Consider the following 16704-nt stretch of genomic DNA (forward strand, 5'->3'; position numbering starts at 1 on the left):
CACCGTCGACAGAGTCAATGGCTTTGGGGGAAGCGAGGGCGAATGAGGATAGCCGCAAGGACAAAAGTGACAATACACACAAAGCCCGCGATCCGGGTTGCCCAAGCAAACCCAACCGTATCAAATAGCCTCTGGAGCATCAAGGGAAAGACAACACCACCGACAGCGCCCCCAGAGGATGCAATTCCGGTCGCAAATCCACGCCTAGCGCTGAAATAGTGGGCGACGATGGCAATAGCCGGACCAAAGATGAGTGAGAGACTGATGCCGCCTAAGACACCATACACGAGCATGAAATGCCAGTACTCTGTACATGTGCCTAGCAGCATTAGGTAGAGAATTGTCAAAATTCCTCCGCAGCATATCAGTTCACGGGGACCCCTCGCATCGAAGATGGGTCCCGCCTGGATACCGAGAAGAAATGTCAAACCATTGTAAACGCCAAAGATCCAGCCCACGGCTTCGGGACTGTAGTTGCTGAGCTGGTTTCGCAGGAGGTATGTCTGGAATGTTCCTATGCTGTTCATAAAAGACATAGACCCAAACAGGGCCATCCAGCTCCCTAGTACCACTCCCCAGGCGCTCCAGCCTCCTTCGGGATATTTCGTAACGGCAGAGTCATCGATGCTCTCTGGGGGAACGGCTGAATGGATTCGATGGGCTGTTCCTTTCTCCAATTGCTGCTCGGTGCTGCTCGTCTCTGAATTGGATGAAGCTTTCTCCGGGCCCTCCGGTATGCAGCGAGGTAGTTGGGCCATGGCCAGGAATGAGTTGTATACTGATCTAGGTTTGTTGTATCACGGGCACAATTAGTACAAAAAGTCCATGGTTTGAAACGGTCTATGGTGGCCGCGTACCATTGGAATTCTTGCGTGTGCTGTCGTGGCCCAACCTCCAGCTGTTGGTTGAAATGGAAGGACAAATTATGCGACAGCTCGACGTCGGCCGATAGAGCGAGAGCAGATATGGAATGGACCAAGAGACTGGGTACCGTGTACCATTTTCGGACAACCCGACGAGGATCTCTGTCGAAGCGCGTCGGACGCCCCGACACTAAGCACACCCCGCAATGTTATCGGCTGCGCCATCGCCGACAGCTAAGCAAGAAGAGGAAACCCGATGCGGATATATTCAACACGACTATGGAAAAGACAAGGAGATTGGGGCAGCTTTGAGAATATTAAAGAAACCCAATTTGATCATCGAACATGTCTTGATCATCAAACTTTATCATCTCTACCTACCCTTATCATTTCCCCGAACAACTACTGCAACCTACAAACCAGCTACACTTGATCGCCATGTCTCCCAATGGACAAGCATACCTAGTCAAGCCTGATGCCCCCGAGGGTGCCACCAGATTCCCACAGGCTCGCCTTGCACCCCCTTTCCAACCACCGCACCATTTACATCTCCGGCACGGCATGCTGCCAGCCCGATGGCACCTGGCCCGGCGTCACTGAAAACCCAGACGGAACATGCACGACCGACATTCGCAAGCAAACGGCGGCGGTCCTCGAGAACGTCGACAACATAATCAAGGGCGCGACAGATGGCAAGGGCGGCATCCACAACGTGATTGACGCTGTCGTATACATCCTAGACATGAAAAGCCAATACTCTGGCATGAACGAGGAGTGGAACAAGGTCTTTAAGTCCCGAGATAGTGCACCGGCTAGGGCCACTATTGGCGTGAGGGAGCTCCCTGACCCCCGAATGATTGTCGAGGTTAAGGCTGTTGCAGTCGTCAATATCTAGAATAGACAAGACAAAGAGAACAATATTTAACGATGTGGTGTTGCTTTTCTCGTATCATATTTGGGACATGCCTGGGGAGAGTTCAAATAGCCTTGTGGGTGGTGACTCGACTTCAATGATGTCCTCGCGAAAATCAATCCTCTCCCGGGTACCTTGTCCAATAGCCATAACTCGATTGCCTGGAGATAATCGAGTTCTTATCTCGAGCTGAGAAAGTGGATACCCTCGTGTAGTGAGGTGCCCGTAGATAGCAGTGCGACGCACGGGATAGCTTTTCGGGAAGAAACTGGTAGACACTGCAGTCACGATCAGGTCCTGTATGTAAATTACATCTCAGTCAACTGCCTTCTTTGTGTGTCGGCGGAAGATCCCCGGTCCCCCGATGAGATTGTCCCGAACTGAATGCGGGGAAAGGTGGGATTTCGAGAGCAGATAAGGACAAAATATTCCAACTGAAGTTCCGCAGATCCCACAGCCAGAGAGGTGGGAAAATGCTGAAAGATAACCACAGAGTGTCTTCCCTCTATTCCAGCACACTTCTCAAGTCTCTGCGACTCTTGCCAATGCCCGACAGCGCTGCAACGGGAGTTGCACCGGCAACCCCATCTCCGGCCCCAGCAAGGGCACGAGCTTCGTGCTCGCGCTGTCACAGGAGGAAGAAGAGGTGCGACAGGTTGTTGCCGTCATGTAGAAATTGCGTGTCGGCGCGGATGAGATGTAGCTTCGAAGACGATGATCTCCAAACCGCTTCGTACCCGATAGTGTAAGTCGCCGCATGGGAGTGGATGTGACGTCTCTCTCGGTCTGTCATTCATAGCTCTACAGCCGCTCGTTTGCTGGAGTAGTTTGAAGTATGCTGCTGACATGCTGGCAGGTATGTCCAGGGCCTGGAAGAAAAGCTTCGCCGTCTAGGGAGGGCAGTGGGTGTTGGAGAGCAGAACGCGGCCCACGCCACAGAGGCCACGGCTGTCTTGGACAACAATCGCCCATTTAGTGACTTTGAGATGCCGGAGACAGCAACGGTGGGCCAGGGACCTAGCTCCCACGGGATTTACAGAAGCGAAGTAGCAAACGCATCCACTATTGCCGACAACACCGCCCCGACACAAGACCCTCTTGTCAGCCCACGGCCCGCATCAAGCCAGACCTCGACATTTGGCCAGCAACTTACATCACTCTCGTTAGAAGCTACTGCTGAACGTCACTTGGGATCGACCACGGGCCTCTCATTCGCAGAGCTGACCCAAATGGTCCTACGTCGTTTGACACCAGACAAGGCGGACTTTGTATTCAATAGTCATCAAGACAACACTACCGGAACAAATCTCTTGGACCTCAACTTCCCCTCAGACCCCTTCAACGACTCGTTCTTCCAGAACTTGAGTGAATCCATCTCCGTCCATCCGTTACTGTTTGGTGACCTCTTCCTCCCTGAATTTGCCGGATCCGACGCCACCCTTGGCTCTCTAGTCTGGCCAGCCGATGAGGCATATGTGCGACGGCTGGTAGATTTCTATTTTGCGCACTCCCATACCCTGTATCCCATTCTGAAACGGTCCGAGGTCATGGACGCCTTCGAAAGGATCCATCAGAATCCTCAGAGCTTGGCGACACAAGCTCCCCTCGACATCTTCAGGATCTGGATGGTCCTGGCCATTGGCTCGACCGCTTACTCTTCTGTCACATTGACTGAGGAGTCGGAATCAATGATGTTCTACAACAACGCCCTGCAGTATTCTGAGCAAGCTTTGGGAGGTGATGAGATGGTAGAAACACCTGTCTATAACTTCATCGACGAGGACGCAACTGACGAGAGCCTAGTCTGCCTTGGAGGCCATAATGCTCCAAGTCTCGTATTCATTTTTCAACCAACTAGGTCCAAGTGAGTGACAGGCAGTTGACCGAGGATATCCCAGACACTGACGGAAGTAGACACCTGGTTTCTTGTTGGCACCGCTGCCCGTCTGGCCTTAGGAATGGGGCTCCATGCAGCCTCGTCGTATCGCAAATTTCCTCTTGATGTGCAGCAAAGACGCAAACGCATCTTCTTTTCAATATATATGATGGATCGGTAGGTCCTGGTCCTCATTCTTCTTCTTCTTCTCCTCCTCCTTCCTTTCGTGTCCAGAATTAAGCGGCTAATAGCAACACCCAGCGTAGTTTCCATTACCTTAGGCCGCCCGTTCGCATTGCATGATGACGATATAGATGTAACGGTGAGTCCGATCTTCGTGTGAATTAGCAGCAAATTGCTTTCTTCGAAACTGTCTAACTGGGTGAGAACAGCCCTTCGAAAACGCCGACGAAGAATTTATACACACCGACTGCATAAGCCCCCAAAACTCCCTCCAGCCGTCGCTGATGGCCGTTCCTCTACACATTCTATCACTACGAAGAATTGCAGGCAAGATTTCACGGCAGGTCTACGGGAATTTCAAGAACTCAAACATGACTTTACAAGAACGCGAAGCAATAATAGCTTCCTTACACCAGGAACTACTCGACTGGCGCCGGGCATGCCTTTCCCGCTCCCAGACATCGACGACAGAGTACCACATCTCAACACAACGTGGTACGACTTCAACTACTATACCCATCTCGCCATGATATACAGACCATCCCCGCTATTCCCCGTTTCAGACGTAAAGCGGATTAAGATGCTGGAGACGGCAGCGTCAATGTCACTTCGTCAAGCATTCAGCATGCATCAGCAACAACGATTTGCCTACAACTGGTTGAATTTTCTAGCCCTTTTCACGGCGACTCTATCACTAGTCTATGCGATCACGGCTCAACCTGATGACCTCGGCGTTGTCTTGAGAGACACGCGAGCTATCGCTGACCTTGACCTTGCAACTCAGCTTTTCGAGACACTCGGAATCAAGTTTGTGGCAGCCAAGAAGATTCAGGGTATGATCGCCGAGATATCTCGGCGATATAAAGAGGTTCGCGCCTCGAAGGATATGGAGCCCAATATGGGATATCAGGAGTGAAATACTCATCACATTTGGAAATACTGTAGGATAGAAGAATACGTATTTAATTGAATTATAGCATTGGCTTTGTGATACGTATTCATTCGGACAGAGTCCCCTTTACAAACTAGGTACAACCCCTCCCAGTGTACGGCGGCTTATTCATGGCCTGAACAGCTAAGAGACTTTGCCAACATCTTTCCATGACCCTCCATCTCCTCAATTGCTTGGAGACTCGCATGTGATTGGCTTGTTTTGAAGGCCCCAGGTGTTCCGGCAGTATCAGGGAGAGAGCAAGTGGAGTTTGTTCGGGCGCGGAAGGGCTCGACAGTCCCTTGTCCTCGTCCGAAGACGAGAGGTTCTCTCCCCTCGGGGACTTGAGGAGTTTGGTGGAAGAGGGGATGGAGGGAGGAACAACGACGGACGCAGAAGCTGGTGCCATTGCAACCGGCATGGGTACCACCCTTGGGGGGGTCATATTTCCTTTGTAGACTGGGTTAGAAATGCACAGGCCATACCCAGAACAAGCAAAAGCAATCCTCTTACCAGTCGATGTATGCATTGGTCCGGCGCAGCGAGGTTAAAAAAGGTATGTCGAGAAAAGTACTACTGCGTACAGGACGCAGATCTAGGCCAAGAAAGACCATGGCCCATTGTGGGCATCTTACAATGCCCAGAACAAATAGATCTCCTTGGGTGGAGATCCTGTTGGAGTCATGGGAGCACAGTTGGCTGATGTTGTAGTGGTGTTCTGTATATTGTGTTGAGTAACTTCGGTGATGGTGACTTGAAAAGCCTCAAGTCTTAGGATGGCAGAGTCTCGCATTTCCTGACTTCACTGTTGTCTCTTTTTGTCCATAGCTTTTGGTCAAGGGCCACTCCAGGAGGAACGGTAACTGCATCTCGCCAGCAGATCAAGTGAATGGAGTTTAAGAGATAGGGTGTGAGAGAAAAGTAAGGATTTGTAGATTGAAGAGTGAAGAGAAGGGAAGGGAGATTTGGCGTGTTAGAAAGGAAATGACATGTCGAGGGAAAGAGCGGGCGTCGACTATATATACATACTGTGTTACTATGGTTGTTCTCTTGATATCTCCTTTCTGGTGTCTTCTTTTCTCACAAAAGACCGTCCACTACGCTTCTCTATCAGTTTATAAAAACAATAAACACCCAGTCAATTGGTCTAACGTGCATCAGAAGCAAAGCAAAGGATCAAGAAGCGTGGTACATAACACAATCCACATCGAAAAGAAACCTCCATATCTCCATGGCCTTCTCAGGCACGCGCCGATTACCCCTACCTACATATCCAAGAATATTCATCCTCTGCTGAGCAGTGAGAACATCCCCTTTGTCCAAGGCCATACCCATGACATCAGACCATATGTCCAGCGACATCCCAAGACGCCAAGGCTCCTGGGACAGTCCATCAGACAGTTGGCGAAAGCGAAGCACTCCAATGTTGATGGCATCCACCAAATCCCTTTGAAGTCCAAGGCATTCAAAGACCTTCCCACCGGAAGAAAGCTGAGCCTTTTTTTTCAGTTAGAACTGCCCTTAGCTCGAGATGATCAAAGTATTGCACTTACCTGAATGACCTCCTCATTGAACAGAACTGTTTCCATCATCTTCGCCATCTTCAGGGCCATTGTCCAGATCTCCGAACCTCGAATCTCACTCTCACTCCCAAGTGCGTAGAGTGCTCTGATCACAGATAGGAATTTTATTTCATATCTCCCTTTCCACGATCTACCTCCCCGCAACAAACCCGAGCTCGGAGGTGTCTCCAAGTTGTCAATCGCGACAGTCAAACTGGAGTCGAAACTCAACCCTAGCTGCGCAACGTCAGTTGCCCAGCATGGCGCCTGACGGACGCGTTGAGGCAAGTGCTCATTCAAATGCCAAGTGATGCTCGGATTCTTTTTCTCGGTTTCCGATCGAGAGGCGTCTGCCTTCGTCTTCGGAAGATAAAAGCAGAGGAACTCGCGAGATTCCTGCATGCACAGAATACCGGCCAGGTGGATAACCCCAATGGATGACATGGGAATTTCGGTCAGTATCAGCTCCGGTACTGATCGCAGTCCACGAGTTTTGCGGAAGTGTCTTCGATTGCGCTCGGATGCAATCTCAGATGGTCCCTGAGACTGGGGTGTTGGATCCTGATCTCCAGAATGCGCGGAGTTCTGACCGGTTTCATAGATATGCCAGGACCGTTGTCGTCGGAGAACAGGTCCTCGCTTTTGTCAACACCCGAATCATGACCTTCCTCAGGGAAAGCAGTGCTCTGATCCGGGAACTCCAGTCTGCTGCGGATATAGACCCTAGCCAGGATCTCCACACCGGGAGCACCGAGAGGGTTTCCGGAGAAGCTGACTCTCTTGAGCATGTAGCACTCCTCAAAGGAGTTCAGGAAATACTTCCACGCCGCCCTTTGCCCAGCAGTACTGACCTCGATGCAGTTCTGAGACAGATCAAGATCATTCAGATCACCGGTGCTGAGCCTTATTGCCATACCCAGCTTGGGCAATGACTTGAAGGTGAGACAATTGCCGCCCAGCTGGAGCTTCAATAGTCGGACAAAGCCCTCGGGGTGCTTGTCGTCTTTATCTTTCTGGAGAGTCTCCAGTAGGGCATCGATGAATATATCGAAACCCTCGTCGGTCAGCTTGCGGCCTGAGAGATCGATCTTGACTGTCGGGTTGCGCGAGGCTGCGTCGCAGTTGTCTCCTCCGGGAAGTCTTCGTCTCTATTGAAAGTCAGGATCATGTCAATGGGTGAGACCTGGAAGTCATACCAAGTCTCTGGCGGCGACTCTGGCCATCTCGACGCCTTCCATCGTCCGCTGTGGAGGAGTTGTCAGTATAATTCCCATTCATGGCCTTTCTCTGGGTGTATTTACAGAAGCGTAGTGCATACGAGTCATCTTGATGAGACGAATCAGTCCTGCTGTCGTCTTTCGTGATGGGTGATTGCAATTGAAGATTTTGAAGACTGCTCAAATGGATTTGCAATTGGGAGGATTGGAGACAAAATACCGGATCAAATGTTGGAGAGTGAATATCTTGCTGTTGAACGTTTGGTGTGTCCAAGAATATCCCGGCGTGTAAGTACCTTTTATATTTGGATAAACGAACACACTTCCATAGCACATACTAGCTCTTCCCTGACACCTACCTCTGATTGAGTCGATGATGAATGTAGCAAAGCATATGGAGTATCAAGATGACACGAGACGAAAACATGAGTTACTAGTCATCATAATGTCCATCATGGACGGTGAGCATAACCAAAGCCCAAAAGAACTGAGAAGTTCAAGAACAAAAGGAACTTGAGACCTTCAGGATGAATGTCTGAAATCAACAACGGTCCAACGTCCCCAGTGTTTTGGAGCCATACTTGAGTGAGACATCCGAGAATATCAAAGCAACGGAATTCTTTCAGGATTATTTCATGCTGAGAATTCTAAATAACAATATAGCATGGCCTCCAGTATTCTATATAGAAGTAAGACAAGCCATAACTTGCACCAGTTCGCAGCAATCCAGCACCATACATGCACCACTCAAAAAAGAATCCTAAAGATGTATGGAAAAAAGCAAAGATCCCACCATTTGGCCACCAATCCACCAGCGTCTAAATAAGTTTAATAATATCTTTGAACTCATCAAGCAGATCGATTCCATCGTCCCATGCTGCAGTCAGATCCATCCGACCGTCGAGCATCGGAGAAACAGCAGCGGGAGAAACAGGAGACGCAGGCTGCTCAGGGCTCGGTGGTAGTTCATTGTTCAAGAGATCTGAGGCGTGGACCTGCAAAGCCGAAACAAAAGGACTTTGCTTCGCCCGCTTTTTAGGTTTCTCTGTTCGGATTTCGTCTTGACTCGCCTTCCGTTTCAGGTTGGGCAGTTGATCTGCTCTTTCTGGGAGTGGCAGCGTGCTCCGCTTTACAGGAGACTCTTTGTCTAGTGCCAGTGGCAATTCTGTTGAGCCAGGTGGCGTATCGTCTCGGATCTCGATTATCTCGTGTTGGGGTTTAGAGATTGATGGCTTAGTTCGCTCTTTTTGAGCGAAATTGGGCAGTGAAGCAGAGGGCGAGGGCTCAGGGTCTCTATTCTTCGTTTCCTTGGCTGCAACATCTGTGATGTTGCTCTTTGCCTGGTCGTTCACTACTGGAGAACCCGATGTTGCAGGCCCCGATCCCCTGTTCCCGAGAAGACGTGATGGAGATGGTAGATCATCGAAGCATTCATCGCCGTAATCACTGGAGAGAGGTTTGGTTGGACTCCTTTCCCTCTTTCTTGTATATGAAGGAATGTTCTTATCTCTTTCCGCAAGGACATATTTCTCTCGACTTGGGTTCTTCTTTCCAGCTTGCGACGTCGACATCTTCATCTTTGAGACGTGATCGTCATTCTTAGGCCCCGTGACGCGTTTTTTGGCCACTTGGTTTCTCGAGCTTGAGTTATTGCTCTGAGTTGGCTTGGCGATACTGGCGGAGATAGTCAGTTGATTGAGACCAGCTTCCTTTTGAGTTGCAGGAATGGTCCGCTTCGGTGGCTTTGGGGGTTTTTCCAAGCCCTCGCGACAACAGAAATGTTTGCAGCTGTAATTGTTAGATCAAAAATGAAGAAAGTAATGGTCTTCCCAAACCTTGTTTTGTCCTTGCATTTGTGATTGCAAGCCCATTTCCCATTCGCAAGTCTGACTGGCTCGTATTCCTCCTCTGGCTCGTCTATATCTACCGCCCAGTCATCTTCTTGGGGGTTTGACACTTTCGGCGGCACTCTCTTGGCTGGGGTAGGTGGAGTTGCGTCGATTGAGAACCAATCTATATCGTCGAACTGCGGAGGTTGCTTTGTAGATTCCCTTGGTTTGTCACGGCGTTCATTCGCAACGAGGAAGTCATCGAGCTGCAAGTCATCGCCATCAAAATCGTCCACATCCCGCCGAGGCTTAGTCTCGATACTAGCCATCTCTCGTTCGTGAGAACGAAACATGTTGGGCTTCGGTTTCGTCACGTCTTTAGAGCTCAAATTCCCCTCGGGGTGGCGAGATTGTATGTTCGGTGCTCCAGTATTTTGGGCATTGGCGTTCTTACCTCTCATAGCAGCAAAGAGATGAGATGGCAGATTAGATCTGAGCTCAGCCTGTCTACATGTCCCCGCTGAGAAATTGTCAGTATGTATATAAGTGGCGCTTTGGTCGCGTTCAAAAGTCTTACCGATTTCATCGCACATAACATGGCAGACGATGACATGATCAGCACTCGTCAATTCCGCCGTGAGCTCGATCTCCAGTCTCTCTTGGAATTTGCTCGCACTGGAAGGACATCAGCATTTTCTATAACAGAATAACTAGGTCTTGACCCCACCTTGCACGTCTGAAATCGATCATATTGCCATCGGACCTCTCTACCAAGCAACATACATGAACCGGCCGACGTTGGAAGTACGTCGGGACCTTATCGTTCATAAAAGCGAGTTCGACCTTAAAACGGACATTGACATGGTTAATCCTCACGTCCTGTGGCACATGTTAGAAAAATGATATTTATCATAAACGCATAACAATTGCAAACCTTGCCAAGCATTTTCACAGAGATCCTCAATTTTGGAAATTCCTTCAATCTTGAGAGCAACTTCGAGCCGAAAGGCGGATTCTTGCTAAGAACCATTTCAATCTGATGAGGCTCGGCAGATTCTAGCCCTTCAATGCTGGTGATACCGGCTGCAGCCAGCTTCCGAACTGCAACCACGCCCACTTGCTCGATCTGCTTCATTTGGAGAGGTGAGTGATCCCAGACCTTTGCCCCGAAGCTCCGGGCGAGTTCAAGGGCATTGCGGATTGCGGTTGAGTCACCGCGAGCGATTTGACAGTCGATCAAACAGCGGATTAATCGGTTTACGTGCACGAAGACTAGACTTTTCTCTTGCTGGAAGGTGAACTTGTGTTTCTGGAATTGCTCGCTATCGGGATACTCAATTGCACCTAGCTCGGATTGGAGGAGTAGTGAGATTTTGTGGGCTTGGAGGGCTAGATCGACTTTGATGGGGAAACGAATGCCTGGGCCACGGTTGATTTCTCCGGTAGAGTAATTTCTCGCCAGCTTTGAGGCGGATCTCGCGGAATTCTTCGGCTTGTGCGATCACGTTAAGCTGGAACCGTAACGTCAGTTGAAGTTCTTCATTTCAGTGAAAGGCTATGCTCACAGTTTCAGACAACGTTGCTTTTGGTTTCAGAGACAGTAGCACTTTCATAGTCTCGAACCGGATGTAGTACCGAGCCATAGCGTCGCCAAACTGGGTCGAACAAAGGCTCTCAGCTTCAACCAAACCGCATTTTCGAAGAAGATCGATATCCTTCTCACAGATCTGGCGAAGTAATTCATCTTCGTCTTTCTGGTTTGCACCTTCTTTGAGCTTGTAGTGCGTTGGATTTCGACGCAGTCTCACGAACAAGAATGTGCCAGCAAGCCATTTGACAGCCGATTCGATGTCCGAGATATTGCCCAAGCCAATCTCAGCGTTGAGATGATCAATCAGATTCAAATGTAAACAGCTCTCCAGACTCTCAAGAGCCCTGAACCAATCTCTCGTAGTGAGCGACACGCTCCTTTCTGGTCAAGATAACAGCAATGGCGCTGTCATCGAATTGAGGTCGGCCCGCGCGGCCGAGCATCTGCATCATCTCCAAATCTGAGTACTCCTTGCAGCCTCCATCTTGCCAACTGACAGTGTTTTTGATGATAACTAGGTGGCAAGGCAGGTTGATTCCGACTGCAAGTGTAGACGTGCAGCATATGACGCTTATATTCCCTTCTCTGAAGCCCGTCTCAACAGTGTGGCGATCAGCGGGACCCAACCCAGCATGGTGAAATGCTACGCCAGCAACGAGTGTTGCTATCTCGCATTAGCAGTGTCAGTCTAGGAAAGAGCTCAGATACATACTCTTGAGATCCTCGTTATGAGCTTCAAGGCGCTTCTTAGGCTCCTTCCAAAGCCTGGCGGGTGGATTTGTCAATGTGAAAAGCCGCGCCAATTCTTTCGCCGTCGCGAGCGATGAATTCCGTGTGCAACAGAATATCAAGATGGGTTTCTTGCATGAATGCATCCCGATCACTTCGGGTAGCCTTTTCAAGCACCGATTAGTATGCCAAGCCAGCAAGTTGACATGAAAGGATGGGCAGAAACAGAAAGGAATCACATACTTTGAACCGCAGACTTTATCAAATGCAAAGTCATTCAAGCTGGACGCATACCCATAGACAACCTTCTTCAACATGACAGGACGAAACTCCTCGCCGAAATGCTCCCGGTGCGCGGGAACATGCTGGTTTGTTGCATCCTTCCCAAGCCATGTAGCTATATCCTCGGAGTTGGGGATAGTAGCACTCAGCGCAACGAATCGGACATTCGAACCGATGTTCTTCATACGTGAAACCACAGCCTCAAGCGTAGCTCCACGGGTCTCCTTCAAGATATGCACCTCGTCAATGAGGAAGAGCTTCACGAGCTGCATCAACTTCATATGATCTTTCCATTTCCGGGTCATGCTATCCCACTTCTCAGGCGTCGTGATGATAATCTGGCTAGCCTGGACATTGCGCAGCTGCATGTGGTCCGTGTCTCCGGTGAGTTCTGCGCACTTGAGATTCAGGCTCGAGAACTTGGAGTTCCAGTCTCGGAAGCGCTCGCTGCAGAGGGACTTGGTTGGTGCTTGGTAGACTACTTTGAAGCGTTCGTCTTTGAGAGTGTTCAGGAGTCTGCAGATGGCTAATTCCATCACGACTGTCTTGCCGCTACCGGTTGGTGCGGACAGAACGACATTGTCATTGCTGTTGTAGACGGAGTGGAAGGATTTTGATTGAATTGCATTGAAGAGTGGAAAGGGGAACATCGAGCGGTAGCCCTCTGGTAGGTCATTTACTGATACGAGGACGATTCCCCGCACAGAGGGTGGGATGTTGCTAAAAGGATTCCGAGGTTGTCTATTGCCAATCAAAGCCTCCGGGCTCGCTTGAGTAATCGGTCCCTGAGGTGAGGACTGACTAGTCTCGTCATGGTATGGACGGTTCGTCTCGAGACTGCGCTGTCCCGTCTGTGTGGCATTCTTCTTCTGACGGAACAAAGCCAGCGGGCTCGAAAGAGGCCCTAAAACGGGGTCCGATGAACCGATGCTCGAGCTGGCTGTTACTTGTCAATACCGAAGTAATAAGACAAACACCAGCACTCTATACAAGCAACTCACGCTGAAAGAAACGAGAGAATTGTGGTGGATGTAGATCAGGCTGACGAGACGGTTGAAGTGGCGTAGATGTAGGAACTCTAAATCCTGAATCTCGAATTGCCTCGTCTCTATCCTCTGAAGCTAGTAGTTCGAGGTCTAACTACCATCAGCACCCTCCATGATGATAAGCCGGCAGACTCACCAAAAGCGTCCAATTGAGGACCCTCATCATGGGCTGATGATGCCAAGCCATTGAAGGGCTTTCTGGGAGATGAACTGCTGTATTGTGGCTGCCGGGAGCCTTGGATGAGTCTCTCATCGATTATACCGGTTCTACTACTCTTGGAGGGAGAGGCATCGGCGTGCCTCTTGTTGGGCACTTGAAAGGGTTTAAAATTTGGGTTCTGATGGTGTCTCCTCATTTTGAAATGCGTTCTCGATGATTCGGATTGAGTCTGAGGTTTGAAGTGATGAATTTCCAAAGTGTCTGGTTCCAAGGTCCAGGACCCCGATAACGTGACGGCACGTGGACTACCCCATACCTTTGTAGTATTTGGATATACTATAGCGGTGTCTTTTCAGAATCAGCAAGAATAGGGATTATCAATTGTTCTGGGGTATATCAAAGTGTTTCATTGCTTCGTATATATGCATACATGAGCCAAACCTGGCAAGTATCTTGACAGCAAGAGGACATGCAAAATTTGGCAGCGAAGAGTAGCGAGCTCCAGAGTAGGAGCGATATCAAAGGCTCGCGGTGGACGGCTTTCTTAAGACCGCACTTCCACCCGCATCTATCAGGTATCCAATATCATTTCCCGTAAAGCATCTCATCAAGTAGGCCAATATCAATGTGCATAGCGAGTTGCAGCAATCATTTCTCATCGAAATAGTTCGCGCTCGCATTTCGGCTAGAGCTTACTCTAGTATGGCCTGGTGCTGGTGAGGTAGGACGGGATGACGACATGCCGTCAGAGAGGAAAGGCGAAGTTGGAAGTTTGATAGAAAAGTCGTTGGGAGGCGCCACGGGGGAACCCTCGGGACCTGCGGGATCCTTTTCGTAGGCGTCAATGCGGATTGGAGGTGGACGCGAGGCACCCATCGCAGGGTTAAAGGTGGGGTTTCCATAGTAGTGGGTTGCTACCAGGACTGCAGCCGAGCCCAGGAAGAACTATAATGTCCCAGTTAGTCTTGTTCATAATGTTCATTGGAGAGCAGGGAACTAGAGCAGAGGTTGGGAAGCGTTAAGAGGCAAGGGACGTACGCTTGAAGTGACCTCAAAGTCAAATAGCCAGATGCTTCCAACAATGCTCAAAAGTATGTTGGCAGTTGTGGCCAAACTCCTTGCGTCCTTCTGCGCGTGGCTGACGTAGAATGCAGAAACGATACCACCCAAGGCCTGGATGATGATGGTAGACCACACCGCCCAATTGTAGCCCTGGAAGAAGCCATCTTCAGCAATTTTTTCACCATCCCGGAAGACAATCCCAATGAAAAGAGCCGGGAAAATGGAGTAGACGGCTAATTGCACATTGCGGACCCACAACGAAATATGGTTGGAGCTGTCCTTTAGGACTTTCTCGAAATAAATACCCGCAAGCCCAGAAGCCAAGGACGCTCCGATGGTCGCAAGGAGACCAATTGCGGGGTTCAAGTGTGGGTCAGCCGTCAGGATGTCCTCTTCGATACCCTCGTATGTTGCAGACCGCTTTTGCAGGCTGCTACCAGCACCAGCACCTTGCTTAACAGCCTTCCACTCCTCCAAGGAGCAGGGGAAATGATGGCTAGCATGCTCATCCTGCAGCATCTGCTCGGGGCTAGCGTCGGGAAACTGCACCAATGCCACGCCCACAATCAGAAGCAAAAGCAGGCCCCACTTGCGGGGAGGGATGCTCCGTTTCAGGAGGATCAGACCAAAGACCGCAGTAGTAAGGAACTTCAGCTGGAATGTAACCTGGAACGATGCAGCTCGTAGGTTCGAGAGCGCAATGAACAAGAGGGAGTTGGACAAGACGTCCAGCCCGGCAGGGATAGCGAGTTTCCAGCTGTCGCCCGAGAACACGGCACTTGTGAGGGAGAAAAAGAGGGAGGTGGCGGGCATCGAGGGTGGCGCGGTTTTTGAGACGTCGTAGAGCGCCATTGTGAGGGATATGGCCAGCTTGACCACTTCGACCAGAAAGACCGCCGTAGAGGTCAGGTAGCGTTTACCACCGGCGGGGGGCATGACTCGAGAATAATGAGCGAGCTGAGATAGTGCAGAAATACAGATTAGCCTTCCATCCTATTCCTGTCGCAAGTATTCCCACGTCGTGCAAGGTGACTTACCAACACAAACGCAGTCGACTCCGCAGTCAACTAGAAAGAAACCAAGGCAAGTCAGCGAACAGTCCTCAAGGCTTCAACCGCCGTATAATGCCCAACAAGCTCATACCAGAATCCATGGTGCGATATTGGCCGCAGCTCGCAGGCCAGACGGCTGGCGTTGGGCGCGATCTCCCATAACGAAGTAGGTCGCGTGTTCCCTCTAAACAGTGGCTAACGTTTCCGCAAAAGGGGCAGGCAGTGCAATCCACCGTCCGGTGAATGTGGTAAATGGACTCAGTAGAGGGAGCGACAAGAGAAGTGTGCGCGATGTACAGAGTAGAGGGAACTGTAAATCCCGATTCGCGAACCAGGGGTGGGTTATTCTGGAGATCTTCCCTTTTAGGTCCCGATAGGGTTTCCCGAGGCGATCGGAGGCGACACAGGTGGCTGGGAGAAGAAGGGGAGGATGAGCGTCGCGCTACTCCTTTTATGAATGAGGGTATTTCAAAGAACTTGAAAAAACACTTGAAAAACGAAAAGGAAAGAATGGAGGGCTCAGGAAGCGATAATCCGGGGTTATAGACGAGAACCTTGGAAGGTCGGCGGTCAGAGAGTGGATCACAGAGAGGAGGTTCAAGCGCTGGAGTGGTCACTGCGACACCTAGGTACCTATGGAGTAGGTAAGTGGTGTATGCGGAGTAAAAAAATATTATCGTTTGTGTACCTCGTTTGTGGGAATCTCATATCGTATTTACAATGTTTATGTTTACCCAATTCTTGCCAGCCCCTTAACCGTGTAAGAGTTGATGACGTCGAGCAGTCCAGGGCATCTCCACCAGCCCACAGCCCCCATTCTTATTCCTCGCATGTCGTCATTCATATTGTCGATTCCTGTGGTTGAGGTTGATCATTCTAGACTGTTATAGCCATCTTGAAAGATACCTAAAATATGTATAAACGTCCAAAAAGTTAGTTAAAAAAGGGACACTACAGGTCCAGATTTTATATGGCCAAGTATAGAGCCCATATAAGCGGCCGAATATTTCCCAGTTTTGTTTACACAAATGTCCAGTTTACTACAGACAATTAAGAGGTCAATTAAACAATTCAAGTACTCTACAGTGTCGGAAATTATTTTTAAGGGAGATATATGATCCTGAAAGCCAATAGGACCAAAGTCCCTAGTGGTCACTATGCACTGCAACATGCGACTCAAGGCTAGGCTGGACTACCATTGTGGGGCAGGAGCTATGTGGAGAATCGGGCAAAATCATTGAACAAGTTTGATGAATTGATGGTCATTGAGAATACTAATGACAGCAGTCGTGAGCCGGAAATAATGAAATCGTGAGAAAGACACGGAAACCACCCAAGTAATACATGAAAGCAGGTATAGAAGCCCGCGTGTGAACGCTAATTCAAAAAGTAATGAAGAAATAGTGAG

The 16704-nt window shown here is 49.8% G+C and overlaps 7 protein-coding genes across 7 annotated transcripts; 3 read left to right on the forward strand and 4 right to left on the reverse strand.

The window, feature by feature from the left end:
- Window positions 1–14: 14 nt before the first annotated feature.
- N7519_004644 (uncharacterized protein) lies at window positions 15–758 on the reverse strand (the record flags this gene model as incomplete). Its single annotated transcript, XM_057291420.1, has 1 exon — window positions 15–758. One exon carries the CDS (start codon window positions 756–758, stop codon window positions 15–17), a length of 744 nt encoding a protein of 247 aa, XP_057152622.1.
- Window positions 759–1338: 580 nt separating this feature from the next.
- Window positions 1339–1758, forward strand: N7519_004645 (RidA family protein; the record flags this gene model as incomplete). The annotated part of the gene is made up of 1 exon (XM_057291421.1): window positions 1339–1758. The coding sequence occupies one exon, from the start codon at window positions 1339–1341 to the stop codon at window positions 1756–1758; it is 420 nt and encodes a 139-aa protein (XP_057152623.1).
- Window positions 1759–2269: 511 nt separating this feature from the next.
- On the forward strand, window positions 2270–4751 carry N7519_004646 (fungal specific transcription factor domain-containing protein; the record flags this gene model as incomplete). Its single annotated transcript, XM_057291422.1, has 4 exons — window positions 2270–2445; window positions 2633–3640; window positions 3914–3974; window positions 4092–4751. Coding segments are annotated over 4 exons (1905 nt in total), but the record flags the coding sequence as incomplete, so codon positions are not given.
- A 140-nt stretch (window positions 4752–4891) lies between these two features.
- N7519_004647 (uncharacterized protein) lies at window positions 4892–5559 on the reverse strand (the record flags this gene model as incomplete). The annotated part of the gene is made up of 2 exons (XM_057291423.1): window positions 4892–5225; window positions 5402–5559. The coding sequence occupies 2 exons, from the start codon at window positions 5557–5559 to the stop codon at window positions 4892–4894; spliced, it is 492 nt and encodes a 163-aa protein (XP_057152625.1).
- A 1302-nt stretch (window positions 5560–6861) lies between these two features.
- On the forward strand, window positions 6862–7260 carry N7519_004648 (uncharacterized protein; the record flags this gene model as incomplete). The annotated part of the gene is made up of 1 exon (XM_057291424.1): window positions 6862–7260. The coding sequence occupies one exon, from the start codon at window positions 6862–6864 to the stop codon at window positions 7258–7260; it is 399 nt and encodes a 132-aa protein (XP_057152626.1).
- Window positions 7261–8363: 1103 nt separating this feature from the next.
- Window positions 8364–13378, reverse strand: N7519_004649 (uncharacterized protein; the record flags this gene model as incomplete). The annotated part of the gene is given in 11 exon segments (XM_057291425.1): window positions 8364–9333; window positions 9381–9894; window positions 9952–10049; window positions 10102–10253; window positions 10309–10866; window positions 10940–11299; window positions 11316–11629; window positions 11678–11859; window positions 11938–12916; window positions 12978–13112; window positions 13159–13378. The coding sequence occupies 11 exon segments, from the start codon at window positions 13376–13378 to the stop codon at window positions 8364–8366; spliced, it is 4482 nt and encodes a 1493-aa protein (XP_057152627.1).
- A 452-nt stretch (window positions 13379–13830) lies between these two features.
- On the reverse strand, window positions 13831–15456 carry N7519_004650 (putative UDP-galactose transporter; the record flags this gene model as incomplete). The annotated part of the gene is made up of 4 exons (XM_057291426.1): window positions 13831–14127; window positions 14221–15201; window positions 15282–15311; window positions 15388–15456. 4 exons carry the CDS (start codon window positions 15454–15456, stop codon window positions 13831–13833), a joined length of 1377 nt encoding a protein of 458 aa, XP_057152628.1.
- Window positions 15457–16704: the final 1248 nt, after the last annotated feature.

The sequence above is a fragment of the Penicillium mononematosum genome (genome assembly GCF_028829835.1).
Source record: "Penicillium mononematosum strain IBT 11891 chromosome Unknown utg000002l:1.0-8112719.0:1.0-8118358.0, whole genome shotgun sequence".
In the NCBI taxonomy this organism is placed as follows: Eukaryota; Fungi; Ascomycota; class Eurotiomycetes; order Eurotiales; family Aspergillaceae; genus Penicillium; species Penicillium mononematosum.